This window comes from Coregonus lavaretus, assembly GCF_964263955.1.
Source record: "Coregonus lavaretus genome assembly, chromosome: 14".
Classification (NCBI taxonomy): Eukaryota; Metazoa; Chordata; class Actinopteri; order Salmoniformes; family Salmonidae; genus Coregonus; species Coregonus lavaretus.
In genome coordinates this window covers 47,011,896-47,030,428 of record NC_140001.1, presented here as the reverse complement: position 1 = coordinate 47,030,428, position 18,533 = coordinate 47,011,896, and the positions used below count along the sequence as shown (strand labels likewise).

The 18,533-nt window shown below is 44.3% G+C and overlaps 1 protein-coding gene across 1 annotated transcript; it reads left to right on the top strand.

Annotated features, from left to right (window-relative positions):
- Positions 1–4,990: 4,990 nt before the first annotated feature.
- Positions 4,991–18,466, top strand: rsph14 (radial spoke head 14 homolog; the record flags this gene model as incomplete). Its single annotated transcript, XM_084177084.1, has 6 exons — positions 4,991–5,189; positions 5,866–5,968; positions 6,768–6,886; positions 12,380–12,605; positions 12,858–12,994; positions 18,228–18,466. The coding sequence occupies 6 exons, from the start codon at positions 4,991–4,993 to the stop codon at positions 18,464–18,466; spliced, it is 1,023 nt and encodes a 340-aa protein (XP_084033210.1).
- Between the last annotated feature and the right edge of the window lie 67 nt (positions 18,467–18,533).

Here is an 18,533-nt window from a genome sequence, read left to right as displayed (position 1 = left end):
TGTGCGAGTGCGTGTGTGTGTGTTTGTGTGTGTGGCCTTTTGGTGAGTGAACCTCTTGTTTCTCAATCACAAGAGCCGCAATTGTTTTGCATGTTGTTTGAATGTTACATATTACATGATCTCTGTAGCTCAGCTGGTAGACAACAGGCGCTTGTAACGCCAAGGTAGTGGGTTCGATCCCCGGGACCACCCATACACAAAAAATGTATGCACGCATGACTGTAAGTCGCTTTGGATAAAAGCATCTGCTAAATGGCATATTATTATTATTATTATTTATCTGGAGTGTGATATGTGTACAAGTGGCGCCTATCATAAGTCAAATATAATTGGTGTAGCAGGATGGCTGAACAAATCTCATAATCTTATAGCCTTATTGGAATAGGCTACATTTAGTAAATTCTGTACAATTATTTTATTTTCATTTCACAACCCGTCTGACTCTGTGTTCAAATGATTGCATCCTTCCTGTGTCAATTTTCCATCATCTAAGCAACATTTGAATAACTACAAAATAGACTTCTTGGCTATATTTGGGTCATGTTAGCAAAAAACTGTAAGGGGTCCCAAACTTTTTCACTCGGGGGGCCCCCTTTCCAGCATTGGGGAACATCCCGCGCCCCGCCCTGCGCGTGCGCCACGCCTATTTTTATGGGCAAAAGCACTGTTCATGACACAAACTGTTCACATCCCTCTTGTTGGTGGAGAGAATTTTGCAGTTTTAAAGCAAATTTTCTTGCAATTCTATACATTTCGCCATGTCTAATGTGTATTCATGTGACATTTGAGTGACAAAAGAATTACAACAATATCTATGGGCTAAAAAAACGACATAATTTTTTTTTTTGCTGACATGGGCTAGTTGATCTGGACGTTTCTGACAAGTTATAAATAGCTCTCTAAGGTATGCAATTACTAACATGACAATTTTCTACATTGTAAAATAATAGTGAAGACATCAAAACTATGAAATAACACATATGGAATCATGTAGTCACCAGAAAAGTGTGAAACAAATATTTTATATTTGAGATTCTTCAAAGTAGCCACCCGTTGCCTTGATGACAACTTTGCACACTCTTGGCATTCTCTCAACCAGCTTCATGAGGTAGTCACCTGGAATACATTTCAATTAAGAGGTGTGCCTTGTTAAAAGTTAATTTGTGGAATTTCTTTCCTTCTTAATGCGTTTGAGCCAATCAGTTGTTGTGACAAGGTAGGGGAGGTATACAGAAGATAGCCCTATTTGGTAAAAGACCAAGTCCATATTATGGCAAGAACAGCTCAAATAAGCAAAGACAAATGACAGTCCATGATTACTTTAAGACATGAAAGTCAGTCAATGTTTCTTCAAGTGCAGTCGCAAAAACCATCAAGCAGTATGATGAAACTGGCTCTCATGAGGACCGCCACAGGAAAGGAAGACCCAGAGTTACCTCTGCTGCAGAGGATAAGTTCATTAGAGTTAACTGCACCTCAGATTGTAGCCCAAACAAATGCTTCACAGAGCTCAAGTAACAGACACATCTCAACATCCACTGTTCAGAGGAGACTGCGTGAATCAGGCCTTCATGGTCGAATTGCTGCAAAGAAACCACTACTAAACGACACCAATAAGAAGAAGAGACTTGCTTGGGCCAAGAACTACGAGCAATGGACATTAGACCGGTGGAAATCTGTCCTTTGGTCTGATGAGTCCAAATTTGACATTTTTGGTTCCAACCGCCATGTTTTTGTGAGACACAGAGTAGCTGAACGGATGTTCTCGGCATGTGTGGTTCCCACCGTGAAGCATGGATGATGAGGTGTGATGTTGTGGGGGTGCTTTGCTGGTGACACTGTCAGTGATATATTTAGAATTCAAGGCACACTTAATCAGCATGGCTACCACAGCATTCTGCAGTGATACGCCATCCCATCTAGTTTGCGCTTGGTGGGACTATCATTTGTTTTTCAACAGGACAATGACCCAACACACCTCCAGGCTGTGTAAGGGCTATTTGACCAAGAAGGAGAGTGCTGCATCAGATGACCTGGCCTCCACAATCACCCGACCTCAACCCAATTGAGATGGTTTGGGATGAGTCGGACCTCAGAGTGAAAGAAAAGCAGCCAACAAGTGCTCAGCATATGTGGGAACTCCTTCAAGACTGTTGGAAAAGCATTCCAGGTGAAGCTGGTTGAGAGAATGCCAAGAGTGTGCAAAGCTGTCATCAAGGCAAAGGGTGGCTATTTGAAGAATCTCAAATATAAAATAGAGCTTCTACCCCCAAGCCATAAGACTCCTGAACAGCTAATCATGGCGTATATTTGAGTATATCTTTTCATGTGACAACACTGAAGAAATGACACTTTGCTACAATGTAAAGTAGTGAGTGTACAGCTTGTATAACAGTGTACATTTGCTGTCCCCTCAAAATAACTCAACACACAGCCATTAATGTCTAAACCGCTGGCAACAAAAGTGAGTACACCCCTAAGTGAAAATGTCCAAATTGGGCCCAAAGTGTCAATATTTTGTGTGGCCACCATCATTTTCCAGTACTGCCTTAACCCTCTTGGGCATGGAGTTCACCAGAGCTTCACAGGTTGCCACTGGAGTCCTCTTCCACTCCTCCATGACGACATCACGGAGCTGGTGGATGTTAGAGACCTTGCACTCCTCCACCTTCCGTTTGAGGATGCACCACAGATGCTCAATAGGGTTTAGGTCTGGTACATGTTTGGCCAGTCCATCACCTTTACCCTCAGCTTCTTTAGCAAGGCAGTGGTCGTCTTGGAGGTGTGTTTGGGGTCGTTATCATGTTGGAATACTGCCCTGCGGCCCAGTCTCCGAAGGGAGGGGATCATGCTCTGCTTCAGTATGTCACAGTACATGTTGGCATTCATGGTTACCTCAATGACTTGTAGTCCCCAGTGCCGGCAGCACTCATGCAGCCCCAGACCATGACACTCCCACCACCATGCTTGACTGTAGGCAAGACACACTTGTCTTTGTATTCCTCACCTGGTTGCTCCACACACGCTTGACACCATCTGAACCAAATAAGTTTATCTTGGTCTCATCAGACCACAGGACATGGTTCCAGTAATCCAGGTCCTTAGTCTGCTTGTCTTCAGCAAACTGTTTGCGGGCTTTCTTGTGCATCATCTTTAGAAGAGGCTTCCTTCTGGGACGACAGCCATGCAGACCAATTTGATGCAGTGTGCGGCGTATGGTCTGAGCACTGACAGGTTGACCCCCCACCCCTTCAACCTCTGCAGCAATGCTGGCAGCACTCATACGTCTATTTCCCAAAGATAACCTCTGGATATGACGCTGAGCACGTGCACTCAACTTCTTTGGTCGACCATGGCGAGGCCTGTTCTGAGTGGAACCTGTCCTGTTAAACCGCTGTATGGTCTTGGCCACCGTGCTGCAGCTCAGTTTCAGGGTCTTGGCAATCTTCTTATAGCCCAGGCCATCTTTATGTAGAGCAACAATTCTTTTTTTCAGATCCTCAGAGAGTTCTTTGCCATTAGGTGCCATGTTGAACTTCCAGTGACCAGTATGAGGGAGTGTGAGAGCGATGACACCTAATTTAACACACCTGCTCCCCATTCACACCTGAGACCTTGTAACACTAACGAGTCACATGACACCGGGGAGGGAAAATGGCTAATTGGGCCCAATTTGGACATTTTCACTTAGGAGTGTACTCACTTTTGTTGCCAGCGGTTTAAACATTAATGGCTGTGTGTTTAGTTATTTTGAGGGGACAGCAAATTTACACTGTTATACAAGCTACTTCACTACTTTACATTGTAGCAAAGTGTCATTTCTTCAGTGTTGTCACATGAAAAGATATATTCAAATATTTACAGAAATGTGAGGGGTGTACTCACTTTTGTGAGATACTGTATATATATATATTTAAGCAATAAGGCCTGAGGGGGTGTGGTATATGTGGTCCTCTGTAGCTCAGCTGGTAGAGCACGGTGCTTGTAACGCCAAGGTAGTGGGTTCGATCCCCGGGACCACCCATACACAAAAATGTATGCACGCATGACTGTAAGTCGCTTTGGATAAAAGCGTCTGCTAAATGGCATATTATTATTATTATATGAACAATATACCACAACTAAGGGCTGTTCTTATGCATGACGCAACGCGGAATGACTGGAAACAGTCCTTAGCCGTGGTATAATAGCCATATAACACAACCCCCAGAGGTGCCTTATTGCTATTATAAACTGGTTACCAATGTAATTAGAGCAGTAAAAATAAATGTTTTGTCATACCCCTGGTATATGGTCTGATATACCACGGCTGTCAGCCAATCAACATTCAGCGCTCGAACACCACAGTTTGCGAACCACTGGCCTATGTCACCTGTATTGGTCAGGTGAAAACATGCAACATGTTCTTTGTGATAGGCTTCTGGTTGTTCTGGAAAGAGGCCCTGTTGTCAATGACAATTAAAATAAGGGTCTAATAAGGCAATAAATAAAACCAATAAACACATTTTTATTATTTTGTTTTGTTGTTATAATAAAAATTCGATAATAAGGTCAGTGAAAGAGATGTATCATAGGTAAATAGATGTATCATAGGTAATGGTCTAGGCCTGCCTAAGGTAATTTTCGTATAGAAGCGCACGAGCTTGAGAAGGATGGGAAAGGGGAATGTGATGTAATGTATTGTATTTATGTTAATCACCTATTTTTTACCCAAACAACTAGTGAAATATAACCAACAACAACAACAACAACAACAAATATATAGCCTATAAAAAAAAAAGGAAAAGTGGGGAAGGTGTGTATTGTGTACAGCTAGCTAGTTACTAAGCAACGATGGTGGAGTGAGCAGCAGTGGCATTGAGTAGCTGGATAACTTTTCTGCTCGCTGGCAAACAACGAGTGACAGACTGCTTATTGTTACAATATAGCGAAATAAGGTTAGCTATAATTAACAGTTTTTTAATAAGAATAATTATTATTTTGTTAGAGTATGGCTAGCACGCGGATTTCGGAGCAATTGCCCCCGCATATTGACCCGACTCAAGCACCTGTTGCATTCGGCAACCGAGCCCTTCCTCGGCTCTCTCTGGAACTGCAAGATCCACAGCTGTGCATACGACAGAGAGCTCTTGCAGCCCTCTGTGACCTGGTTCATGACCCAGAGAGGGCATATGAGGCTATTCACAAAGGTAAGATGCATATTGCATTAGTATAAAATCCTTGCTTTCTTAAAGAAAACATTAGTGGAATATCATTTTTAAATGAATTGCTGAACCTGTTTCATGAGGCACAAATCTTGCATTGTAATGATTTTGGGAGAGAATACATTCACCTGTGCAGGTTAACCTGGTGTCATTGTTAGGATATTGTAGTGCTGGCCACCCAGTCATGTATGCTCAAGTGTTGAGTCATTTGCATAAGGCAGATACACGCTTGTTATCAGCTAGAGCGCAGGACTGTTCACTATTGTTATGTTCCCACGGTTGCCCATTGTTTACTTAGTTGGCTGATATCTCACTGCATGGACGCTGGATCTCCCCGTTCTGTGCCCGAGATAGCTAGCCCTACTAGCCTACACTCCGAATAAGACAGTTCTAGTGCTTTTTATTATTTACCTTTGAAGCTGACTGCCTGAACGAATATCCTTGTCGTGGACTCAGTTCGTACCCACGCACAACATCACGACAATATTGTCCTTGAGGAAGCTAGAAGTGTGCCTGTTAATTGCACAATAGTCAACAAAAGGGGACAACAAGGCTTAGCCTTCTGAGTAGATCATTTGGGCTACATTCTTCACAAAGCTTTCTCTTAACCAGTGGGAAGTAAATGTTTCGGAACTAGATATCCTCTGTGAATTTGTTTCAGGCTGTTTGGAGAGGCTGAAGGTCCTGCTGCAAGACGGAGACAGCTCAGTGAGATTCAAAACTACAGAAGTCCTTTACCTACTAGCTACCCATAATGTGGGGAGGTGAGCAATCCCATTCCCAGGGATAATTTGGTCCACCCAATGGTCAAAAAAATGCACACACGTGCTATGGTTACTGCAGACAGTAGGTGGCAGCCTAGTACAATATGGTTTATCAACAATGTCAATGACCATAGTCAAAGAGGAAGAGGCGAAGCAAGGTCGTTTACTCGCCCAAAGTCTGTCTACGTTAAGCAGATCATTAATTATTAAGTAAGTGAAGAGTTTTTGTATTGCGGCAATGAGTGTCAAATTTAGTCAAGATACAAAATTAATTGCTTTATTGATACGTGAGGCTTATTTGATCTAATATACGTTTTGTAATGCTTAGGTTGTTACGAGTGTACTGATAATAAGTGTGATGCACCTGACATCCCGGCCACTTTGAGAAGAAACACTTTATTTCGGAGTTGTCCCTGTTGAAATTTGAAATGTCTATGCATATTCACAAGGCTAGCATCTCACTCTCCATTGAATACAGGCGGATGACTTCAACACCTCTCATCGAATATTCAAAAAAGTATTCAAATAACGAGATGTATCGTTATTTGAATACTCTGTGGACAACGAATCCCATTGTTAGGGCGGCGACACAAGCATCTTGTCATTATATCCAGTATCTCTGCCACAGTCATCTTCTGTATGGCAAGTTATCCTGAGCAAACAATCCTTAGTAAAACATTTTTGGGGTACTTATTTCACACCCATAAATAGTAGACAAGACTAGACTTGTGGCAAATTAGTGTAAGAAATCTTGGGTGGGGTGGCGTTTGTTGTGAGTGACACATGTGTATGTCCCTAGAGAAGCCTTCCTCACGTGGGATGTGGTGGCTCCACTGTCTGATCTTCTAGACGAGCCAGTTGATGCCTGTCGTAAAAACATGCATCGTGCACTGAAGATGGTGGCTGAGTTTCCTGCAGGTACGTAGGCCTAGGCTTTGGTCTTTGGTTTTCAGCTGCCCCAATTACAGTGACACTCCAGGCAAGCTGAAGGACATCATTACACATTACATTTGGATGTATTTTGATTTAGACACTATTCAAACACTATAGCTGTGTTCGAATACCCATACTAAATCAAATCAAATCACATTTTATTGGTCACATACACGTGTTAAACAGATGTTATTGCGGGTGTAGCGAAATGCTTGTGTTTCTATTTCTGACAGTGCAGTATATCTAACAAGTAATATCTAACAATTTCACAACATATACCCAATACACACAAATCTAAGTAAAGCAACGGAATTAAGAAGGCTCTGTCGTAGCCGGCCGCAACCGGGAGACCCATGGGGCGGCGCACAATTGGCCCAGCGTCGTCCAGGGTAGGGGAGGGAATGGCCGGCAGGGATGTAGCTCAGTTGGTAGAGCATGGCGTTTGCAACGCCAGGGTTGTGGGTTCGATTCCCACGGGGGGGCCGGTATGAAAAAAAAAAAAAAAAAAAAAAAAAAAATGTATGCACTCACTAACTGTAAGTCGCTCTGGATAAGAGCGTCTGCTAAATGACTAAAATGTAAGAATATATAAATAAATATATGGACGAGCAATGTCAGAACGGCATAGACTAAGATACAGTAGAATAGTATAGAATACAGTATATACATATGAGATGAGTAATGTAAGATATGTAAACATTATTAAAGTGGCTAGCCTTCCTGTGAGATCAGGTGCTGTAGGTGTCCTGGAGGGCTGGTAGTTTGCCCCCGGTGATGCGTTGGGCAGACCGCACCACCCTCTGGAGAGCCCTCCAGTTGCCGTACCAGGCGGTGATACAGCCCGACAGGATGCTCTCAATTGTGCATCTGTAAAAGTTTGTGAGGGTTTTACTAACATACTGTATACTACATACTTAATGAGTATATACTACATACTATATACTATTAGTTCATTTTAGTATACTGTAAATTAATGGTATCCTTTCAGTTGAACGTATGAGCGCTTCGCCTGTCTACCGGAAGTTGATGCTGTTGCTATGCAACCTCTTGCTAGCTTGTTAGCATTTTATGACTTCGGTGTGTTATTAAGGGTACGTTCGTAAATTCAATCTGGGGTGCCAGACTCTGGGCGTTCGTAAATTCAGAGCGTTTCGCTCTCGGAGCGTTCAGAGCGCACACTGCCAGGCAGTGTCACTAGACGCTCTGGCCGAGGAGTAGGGTTGATCCGAGCATTCTGACCTCACAACAGCAGTCAAGCACCCAAGCTAACTGGCTAACTTGCTAGCTACTTCCAGCCACAAATGAGAGAACACCTCAGTCTGACCATTTTACTCGCCCTAGCAGAGCTGGTTAGGCTGTTTTCATGTTATCCAGAGTGTTGGTGACTGTACCTGTGCTGCTGGCAACAATTAAATTCTGCTGTTTTGCTGACGTTTACTGACACCGGCCATATTCAACTGGTGTTGAGTGTTAGTGGCCACCAGGACTATTTGCAAATGGCCACCTATTAATCAAATGGCCACCTGGACTATTTGCATTGACAGCCCCCCCCCCCCCCCCCCCCTTTGTTTTTATACTGCTGCTTCTCGCTGTTTATTATCTATGCATAGTCACTTTACCCCTACCTACACGTACAAATTACCTCAACTTCCTGTACCCCCGTACATTGACTCGTTACCGGTACCCCCTGTATATAGCCTCATTATTGTTATTTTATTATGTTACTTTTTTACATCTTTAAAAAAAAAAAAATGTTTATTTAGTAAATATTTTTTAAACTCTATTTTCTTAAAACTGCATTGTTGGTTAAGGGCTTGTAAGTAAGCATTTCACGGTACGGTCTACACCTGTTGTATTCGGCGCATGTGACAAATAACATTCGATAGAAGCTCTTACACAAGATCTTCTAAATGCAACAATTATTAATGAAACCTTTATTTAACCAGGTAAGCCAGTTGAGAACAGGTTCTCATTTACAACTGCGACCTGGCCAAGATAAAGCAAAGTAGTGCAATAAAAACAACACAGAGTTACATATGGGGTAAAAAAAAAAACATAAAGTCAGAAATACAACAGAAAATATATATACAGTGTGTGCAAATGTAGCAAGTTATGGAGGTAAGGCAATAAATAGGCTATAGTGCAGAATAATTACAATAGTATTAACACTGGAATGCTAGATGTGCAAGAGATGATGTGCAAATAGAGATACTGGGGTGCAAAAGAGCAAAATAAATAACAATATAGGGATGAGGTAGTTGGGTGGGCTAATTTCAGATGGGCTGTGTACAGGTGCAGTGATCGGTAAGGTGCTCTGACAACTGATGCTTAAAGTTATTGAGGGAGATAAGAGTCTCCAGCTTCAGAGATTTTTGCAATTCGTTCCAGTCATTGGCAGCAGAGAACTGGAAGGAATGGCGGCCAAAGGAGGTGTTGGCTTTGGGAATGACCAGTGAGATATACCTGCTGGAGCGCAGACTACGGGTGGGTGCTGCTATGGTGACCAATGAGCTAAGATAAGGCGGGGATTTGCCTAGCAGTGATTTATAGATGGCCTGGAGCCAGTGGGTTTGACGACGAACATGTAGTGAGGACCAGCCAACAAGAGCGTACAGGTCACAGTGGTGGGTAGTGTATGGGGCTTTGGAGACAAAACGGATGGCACTGTGATAGACTACATCCAATTTGCTGAGTAGAGTGTTGGAGGCTATTTTGTAAATGACATCACCGAAGTCAAGGATCGGTAGGATAGTCAGTTTTACGAGGGCATGTTTGGCAGCATGAGTGAAGGAGGCTTTGTTGCGAAATAGGAAGCCGATTCTAGATTTAACTTTGGATTGGAGATTCTTTATGTGAGTCTGGAAGTTGAGTTTACAGTCTAACCAGACACCTAGGTATTTGTAGTTGTCCACATACTCTAGGTCAGACCCGTCGAGAGTGGTGATTCTAGTCGGGTGGGCGGGTGCTAGCAGCGTTCGATTGAAAAGCATGCATTTAGTTTTACTAGTGTTTAAGAGCAGTTGAAGGCTACTGAAGGATTGTTGTATGGCATTGAAGCTCGCTTGGAGGTTTGTTAACACAGTGTCCAATGAAGGGCCAGATGTATACAAAATGGTGTCGTCTGCGTAGAGGTGGATCTGAGAGTCACCAGCAGCAAGAGCGACATCATTGATATACACGGAGAAAAGTGTCGGCCCAAGAATTGAACCCTGTGGCACCCCCATAGAGACTGCCATAGGTCCAGACAACAGGCCCTCCGATTTGACACACTGAACTCTATCTGAGAAGTAGTTGGTGAACCAGGCGAGGCAGTCATTTGAGAAACCAAGGCTATTTAGTCTGCCAATAAGAATGCGGTGGTTGACAGAGTCGAAAGCCTTGGCCAGGTCGATGAAGACGGCTGCACAGTACTGTCTATTATCAATCGTGGTTATAATATCGTTTAGGACCTTGAGCATGGCTGAAGTGCACCCGTGACCAGCTCGGAAACCGGATTGCATAGCGGAGAAGGTACGGTGGTATTCGAAATGGTCGATGATCTGTTTGTTAACTTGGCTTTCGAATACTTTCGAAAGGCAGGGCAGGATGGATATAGGTCTGTAGCAGTTTGGATCTAGAGTGTCACCCCCTTTGAAGAGGGGGATGACCGCGGCAGCTTTCCAATCTCTGGGGATCTCAGACGTTATGAAAGAGAGGTTGAACAAACTAGTAATAGGGGTTGCGACAATTTCGGCGGCTAGTTTTAGAAAGAAAGGGTCCAGATTGTCTAGCCCAGCTGATTTGTAGGGGTCCAGATTTTGCAGCGCTTTCAAAACATCAGCTGTCTGAATTTGTGTGAAGGAGAAGCGGGGGGGGCATGGGCAAGTTGCAGCAGAGGGTGCAGAGTTGGTGGCCGGGTTAGTGGTAGCCAGATGGAAAGCATGGCCAGCTGTAGCAAAATGCTTGTTGAAATTCTCGATTATTGTAGATTTATCGGTGGTGATAGTGTTTCCTAGCCTCAGTGCAGTGGGCAGCTGGGAGGAAGTGCTCTTATTCTCCATGGACTTTACAGTGTCCCAAAACTTTTTGGAGTTAGTGCTACAGGATGCAAATTTCTGTTTGAAAAAGTTAGCCTTTGCTTTCCTGACTGCTTGTGTATATTGGTTCCTAACTTCCCTGAAAAGTTGCATATCGCGGGGGCTATTTGATGCTAATGCTGTACGCCACAGGATGTTTTTGTGCTGGTCAAGGGCAGTCAAGTCTGAGGAGAACCAGGGGCTATATCGGTTCTTAGTTCTGTATTTTTTGAATGGGGCATGTTTATTTAAGATTGAGAGGAACTTATTTTTAAGGAACAACCAGGCATCCTCTACTGACGGAATGAGATCTATATCCATCCAGGATACCTGGGCCAGGTCAATTAGGAAGGCCTCCTCGCTAAAGTGTTTTAGGGAGCGTTTGACAGTGATGAGGGGTGGTCGTTTGACCGCGGACCCGTTACGGACGCAGGCAATAAGGCAGTGATCGCTGAGATCCTGGTTGAAGACAGCTGAGGTGTATTTAGAGGGTATGTTAGTCAGGATGATATCTATGAGGGTACCCATGTTTAAGGATTTAGGGTTGTACCTGGTAGGTTCGTTGATAATTTGCGTGAGGTTGAGGGCATCTAGCTTGGATTGTAGGATGGCTGGGGTATTAAGCATATCCCAATTTAGGTCACCAAGCAGTACAAACTCAGAGGATAAATGGGGGGCAATCAATTCACATATGGTGTCCAGGGCACAGCTGGGGGCTGAGGGGGGTCTGTAGCAAGCGGCAACAGTGAGAGACTTATTTCTGGAAAGGTGGATTTTTAGAAGTAGAAGCTCAAACTGTTTGGGCACAGACCTGGATAGTATGATAGAGCTCTGCAGGCTATCTCTACAGTAGATTGCAACTCCACCCCCTTTGGCAGTTCTATCTAGACGGAAAATGTTATAATTGGGGATGGAAATTTCAGAATTTTTGGTGGCCTTCCTGAGCCAGGATTCAGACACTGCTAGAACATCAGGATTGGCAGAGTGTGCTAACGCAGTGAATAACTCAAACTTAGGAAGTAGACTTCTGATATTTATGTGCAAGAAACCAAGACTTTTGCGATTACAGAAGTCATCAAATGATAGCTCCTGGGGAGTAGGAGTGATACTGGGGGCTACAGGGCCTGGGTTAGCCTCTACATCACCAGAGGAACAGAGGAGGACTAGAATAAGGATACGGCTAAAGGCTTTAAGAACTGGTCTTCTAGTGCGTTGGGTACATAGAATAAAGGGGGCAGATTTCCGGGTGTTATAGAAAAGATTCAGGGCATTGTGTACAGACAAGGATATGGAAGGATATGAGTAAAGTGGAGGTAAACCTAAGCGTTGGATTCATTGAAAGAGACTGGTATCAATTCAAATCCTTAGATGATGGCCATGTTTTAGGGCCTTATGACGTTATGACCTCCTGTCTCCTGGGCAGGTGCAGTGTGTATGGTGACTTTGGGCTTGGTTCCCCGGCTGGTGATGAAGCTGCCTGTTGAGCAGGAGGAGATCCGGGCCCTGATCCTGGCCACTCTCAGCTACTGTGTGAGGGTGGATGCCCTGCCGGCCCTGGCCAGTGACGGAGTGCCCATGCTGCGAAACCAGCTGTCTCACCCCTCCCCTGACATCCGCCGGGCCGCAGCCTCCGCCATGGTGGGCATCAGGTGAGCAGAGACACAAACATGGGCTGAGTCCCAAATGGCACCTTATTCCATACATACTGCACTACTTTTGAACAGAGCCCTATGACAGGGCCAATAAAACAAATAGATTTAAGTATTTGGAATCACGTAGGACAAAAAATGCACTCTAGTAATATGTGCAGGCAAAATGAAAATCAAATTAAATGTAAGTGGAAACAGCTTGCTTTGAACTAAGTTGTGATTCCATTTGAAGAACCCTGTTTGCCCTGTTAGTGTTCCATCAGAAGGGAAGCACAAGGTGTGTGAGGAGGGAGTTCTCCCAGTCCTGGTGAAGCTGCTATCAGACTGCGACCCAGGAGTGACTGCCAGTGCTGCTGGGACTATTATGAACACAGCTATTATCACTAAAGGTAAGGAGGGGAATGGTTGAATGTGAGAGAAAGGATATTTTAGATATCCATTGTGACTATTGTCGTTAGTAATAGTTTAGAGTTAGGGTGCAAGTTTGCATGTGACAACGTAGGCTTATCTCTATGTTGCTGGGAATGTACATTAAAGAGACATTCCGGAGGGTTGAAAACTACCTCGTTATTTTTTTAAACCTCCCGTTTTGTCAATGTATAGCTCATACATGCATAATAAACGATCTACAGTGCTCTCCCAGCGGAAAACCCCACAGAATCCTTAATAAACGATCTACAGTGCTCTCCCAGCGGAAAACCCCACAGAATCCTTAATAAACGATCTACAGTGCTCTCCCAGCGGAAAAGCCCACAGAATCCTTAATAAACTATCTACAGTGCTCTCCCAGCGGAAAACCCCACAGAATCCTTAATAAACGATCTACAGTGCTCTCCCAGCGGAAAAGCCCACAGAATCCTTAATAAACTATCTACAGTGCTCTCCCAGCGGAAAACCCCACAGAATCCTTAATAAACGATCGACAGTGCTCTCCCAGCGGAAAACCCCACAGAATCCTTAATAAACGATCTACAGTGCTCTCCCAGCGGAAAACCCCACAGAATCCTTAATAAACGATCTACAGTGCTCTCCCAGCGGAAAAACCCACAGAATCCTTAATAAACGGTCTACAGTGCTCTCCCAGCGGAAAACCCCACAGAATCCTTAATAAACGATCTACAGTGCTCTCCCAGCGGAAAACCCCACAGAATCCTTACATTCTAACCTGCCGTAACTTAGTGCATGAGATCTACGTGCTTGTTCCCTGTCAAGTATTGAACGTGCACTCTAAAGCAAGATGGGATGAATGGCTGCATGAGCTTATGAATGGCTGCATGCGCTTACCATTAGTTATTTTGATAACAGTGAAAATACATTGCATACGTCGATCAAATCCATGCATAAGTTAGAAAACATCCAAAATTAGATCTATAAGACCTCAGTAGTAGTTTCATTTATCTCTTTCAATGCATTTCTCTGCAAACCAGAAAATGTTGTGTGCTAAAGATGGCATTGTAGCCACACAAATACATTAGAAGATAATTGTCAACCCGATCAGAAACACTATGCTCACAACCTGTATCTCCTAAATGGTGTTTCTGGTGTATTTTGTGAGGGTGGATGTCTCCCGAGTGGCGCAGTGGTCTAAGGCACTGCATCGCAGTGCTAGCTGTGCCACTAGAGATCCTGGTTCGAATCCAGGCTCTGTCGTAGCCGGCCGCGACCGGGAGACCCATGGGGCGGCGCACAATTGGCCTAGGGTAGGGGAGGGAATGGCCGGCAGGGGATGTAGCTCAGTTTGTAGAGCATGGCGTTTGCAACGCCAGGGTTGTGGGTTCGATTCCCACGGGGGGTAAAATAAAAATAAAGTAATGTATGCACTAACTGTAAGTCGCTCTGGATAAGAGCGTCTGCTAAATGATGTAAATGTATTTTGTTTGAATTTTGGAATATATTGTGCAATAGGCGATGCGGTTTTTACAATGCGCGCGTCCATCCATTTATCCCATTCATGAATCGTGACACAACACATAACTTTGATGCACTCGAGGAATGTATACTGCAAACCCACTTGTAAGATATTGGCCTACCTTTATTTTGTGTCAACCATCCCTCCAAATGAAATAATTCCATGTGTTCACCTTTTGTCTTTATAAACTTTCACACACGTATTCCATGATATGGGGTAATCCAATGTGGGCAACACTGCAGCTGTTGATCGCCAGCGATCATCATTCATCACGTAGGCATATGATATAATCGATACACGATTTTCAAGGAGTTGGACATTTGATGCAAACATATACTGTAAGTATACATTTTCCATTGTATAAAATGTGCAGACATTATCACATTCGCTTGCTGTTTGACATACTAGTCTGCTGAGACCATGCGCTATAACGGGATAACAACCAAACATGATGGACAATGTTAATTGGCAGGTGGAATGATGTGCAATGAGGTTGCAAGGTTAAAATGGAAGGCGGCATCAGGTCAGCACAGTATTGTCCAATGAGGTTGCGGGGTGAGCCAAACGTGCACGCTCAACATGCATACCACAGAGTTTTTTTCATTCTCTTTGTGCACATGCTACAGAGGCTTGAGAACAATGACGTTATGATGTTGTACACAATTGTGCACCATTTTCAGGGACACGTTTTAACTTGTGAGCGCTACTTTCAAAACTACTGGCTGAAATTCTACAAAACTAATGGAGCATCTCTTTAACGTACTGTAATATGGACAAGAATAACCTTAATGCAAGGGTGTCAAACAGGGCCGACCCACTGGGCACAGACGTCAGTTCAATGTTTGTGTTTTGATTTACATTTGGTTGAGTTGTCAACTAACTTCAAATCAACGTGAAATCAACAAAAAAATTCGCCATGTCATTGGATTTAGGTTAACAGTTGGGTGAAAAAAATAGGAAATGCCTTTACGTTGATGAGTTTTTGCAAATCCAATTCATTTTCTACGTTGATTCTACATCATCACATAGATTTTTGGGTTTTAAATGATGTAGAAACAACGTTGATTCAACCAGTTCTTGCCCAGTGGGGAGTGTCTGTGGGCTCCCTTTCAGTCGGTTACTCAGTATAACATACTATAGGGAGTCAACGACCAATCACATTCACCTGAAGAAAACTGAAAACACGCCCAACGGGCCAATGAATGCAGAGCCCACCCTCGGAAGCCCCACCTATCTGGTTATAACACTGGGGCTCGCATTAATTTCTGCAATTCTTCGCTCTTCAGCTCGCCTGAAGCAGAACTTGTCATGCAATTTACAAGCACACAAAGACTACTGGATTCTGCTCCGACTTAGGTGTCTGTTAGTGCGGAGAGAGTACTCATCCCCTAGATGTTGCTAGTTTTGGGTCATTGCTTGGGTAGGATTTATGTTTGCTAAAAGCCTTCAGACTTCTGCTCTGCTTGTGTAGCCAGTGCTTCCTTGCTTGAGTAAGATGGCCAGTGGTAAGAGTAAGTTACAGGCTAACCAGATGGATTTGAACCTCCGACCATGCCCTAGGAAAGTGGTCACCAATGGGTCGATCGCGATTGACTGGTCGAGCTCCAAGGCATTCCTAGTCGGTCACCCAAAATGTCTGTAAAAAACCCAACAATATTTGTTGCATTTGTTTCACGCTATTGGCGGTAGGTGCACTTGATTCAGCAGCCCTAGCAAAGTGTTCCCATTTTAAACCATTTCATGTGTCTGAAGGTAGAACTCCACCTACCCGGCAGGCCCAGAGAACAAATCAAGTGCACTTATAGGCCATCTGCTGGCCAATCAGATAGCTCAGATCACCGTCTGCACAGTTTCCTCGTGCCATAGACTGTAAAAAGAAGCCTCGATCGCACAGCAAAATTGATCATGTGAGATTTCAAAACGTTTAAAACCATGACTAGAGAGAGACTCAACGAATACATCGAAGAACTGCTGTTTTTATAAGTTCATGTTTAAGTTGTTATTCAGCACTGTCAACACTTTGTTCAACACTTTTGTAAGCCATAAAATGCGCATTCTCCGTATCACAGGAGGTTGGTGGCACCTTAATTGGGGAGAACGGGCTCGTGATAATGACTGGAGCTGAATTATTGGAATGGTATCAAATACATCAAACACATGGTTTCCAGGTGTTTGATGCCATTCCATTTGCTCCGTTCCGGCCATTATTATGAGCCGTTCTTTTGTTGTTATTATTAGTGGCTTGTGGCTTTTTTAATATCAAGGAATATTCCACTTCCTCTGTTCATAGGAGTAACAACATCAATTGGTGCATGAGGCAGAAATAATGCAGTGCGACTTAAGTTTCACCATCAGCTGGAAGACTGTGTCACCTTTTCTCAGTGGAGGGAGGGCGAGAGGAGGGACTGACCATCAGTTGCAGGCCATCAGTCCAGTAAAAAAAAAAGCACATTATTATGCAAAGTTAGCTGTGGCTCACAAGTAATACAACAAATTAGACAGCTTGCATTTTGACTCAGAATGGGATCTTGACTCAGAAAAGGTTGGCGACCACTGCCCTAGTGCATGTGGTTTCACAATGAAAATATACTCAAAAGTGCTATCCTGTTTGCCTGGGGTGGAAACACGCTCGGGCTGCTTTGGCTTGGAACAGTTCCTGTGACTGGTGTCAGCGGCTGAGTTCAGACTCCCTTGTATGCTGACTTCATAGGAAAATTGGGGTTACTGGAGGAACACAGGAGGCTGCTGAGGGGAGGACAGCTCATAATAATGGCTGGAATGGAGTAAATGGAATGGCATCAAACACATGTAAACCATGGAAACCAGTGTTTGATGAGTTCAATACCATTCCATTAATTCCGTTCCAGCCATTACTATGAGACGGTCCTCCCCAATTAAGGTGCCACCAACCTCCTGGGGTTCAATTCCCCTATGGGCATTCCAGTTCTCTGCTTCCCTGAAGTTTTTCAGAAACCGCATTCTGGAAAGGATGTGGTGTCTCTTGACTGGTTTTGGGGGGTTTTCGGAGAAAGAGATGGATTCTTTGACAATTTTTGGGGCCTTCCTCAGTGTGCATAGCCAAGTTGCAGAAGGTTCTGGTTCCCTATATGGGGCTCTGACAGTTCAGGCCTCATGAGGTTCTGACAGTTCCGGCTTCTCGGGTAAGTATTAGGAAAAAAGGTGGCTTCTGTAATCCCTTTTTGGAGCCGGTGGAACCTTTGTGTGCTTGGGCTGCCGTGGGCCTCCTAGTTTGGTACCCTCTGAGCTGGCAAAACTAACATATGGAATTGTTTTAAGATGGTCATACCATCCATCATTTAGCTATTTGATTTGGAATTTTAGGACCCCTTTAGGTATCATGTAGTTTTTTGTTTTTTTTGGTACAATTATTTGATCAAATATTATATTTGGGCCTCCCGAGTGGCGCAGCGGTCTAAGGCACTGCATCGCAGTGCTTGAGGCGTCACTACAGACCCGGGTTCAATCCCAGGCTGTGTCACAACTGGCCGTGACCGGGAGTTCCATAGGGCGGCGCACAATTGTCCCAGCGTCGTCTGGGTTAGGGGAGGGTTTGACCGGGGGGGCTTTACTTGGCTCATCATGCTCTAGCAACTCCTTGTGGAAGCCTCAATGTCTCAATGGATAGTGTCAATGATAGTGTCAACCTCATCATTAACTCACTCATGCTCACTTCTCCCCTCTGTCGTCCACAGGGAAGTACCAAGCCTTAAAGGCAGGTGCCATCCCCCCGTTGCTGGAGCTGGTGGGCAGTGAGGACAGAGCTGTGTGTGCTAACGCGCTGCGTGCCCTCACCGCCCTGGCTGAAGCCCCCTGCGCTCGGGAACAGCTACTGGAACATGTGCCGCTATTAAAGGCAAGGCTCAATCACCCAGCCGCCATTATCTGCCGGGCAGCAGCCACCGCCATCCGCGTCATCTCCTGGACCCCCTGAGAGAAAGAGAGAGCAAGGGAAGGAGATACAAATACCTGCACTCTCACTCTCTGATTCTCCCTCACTC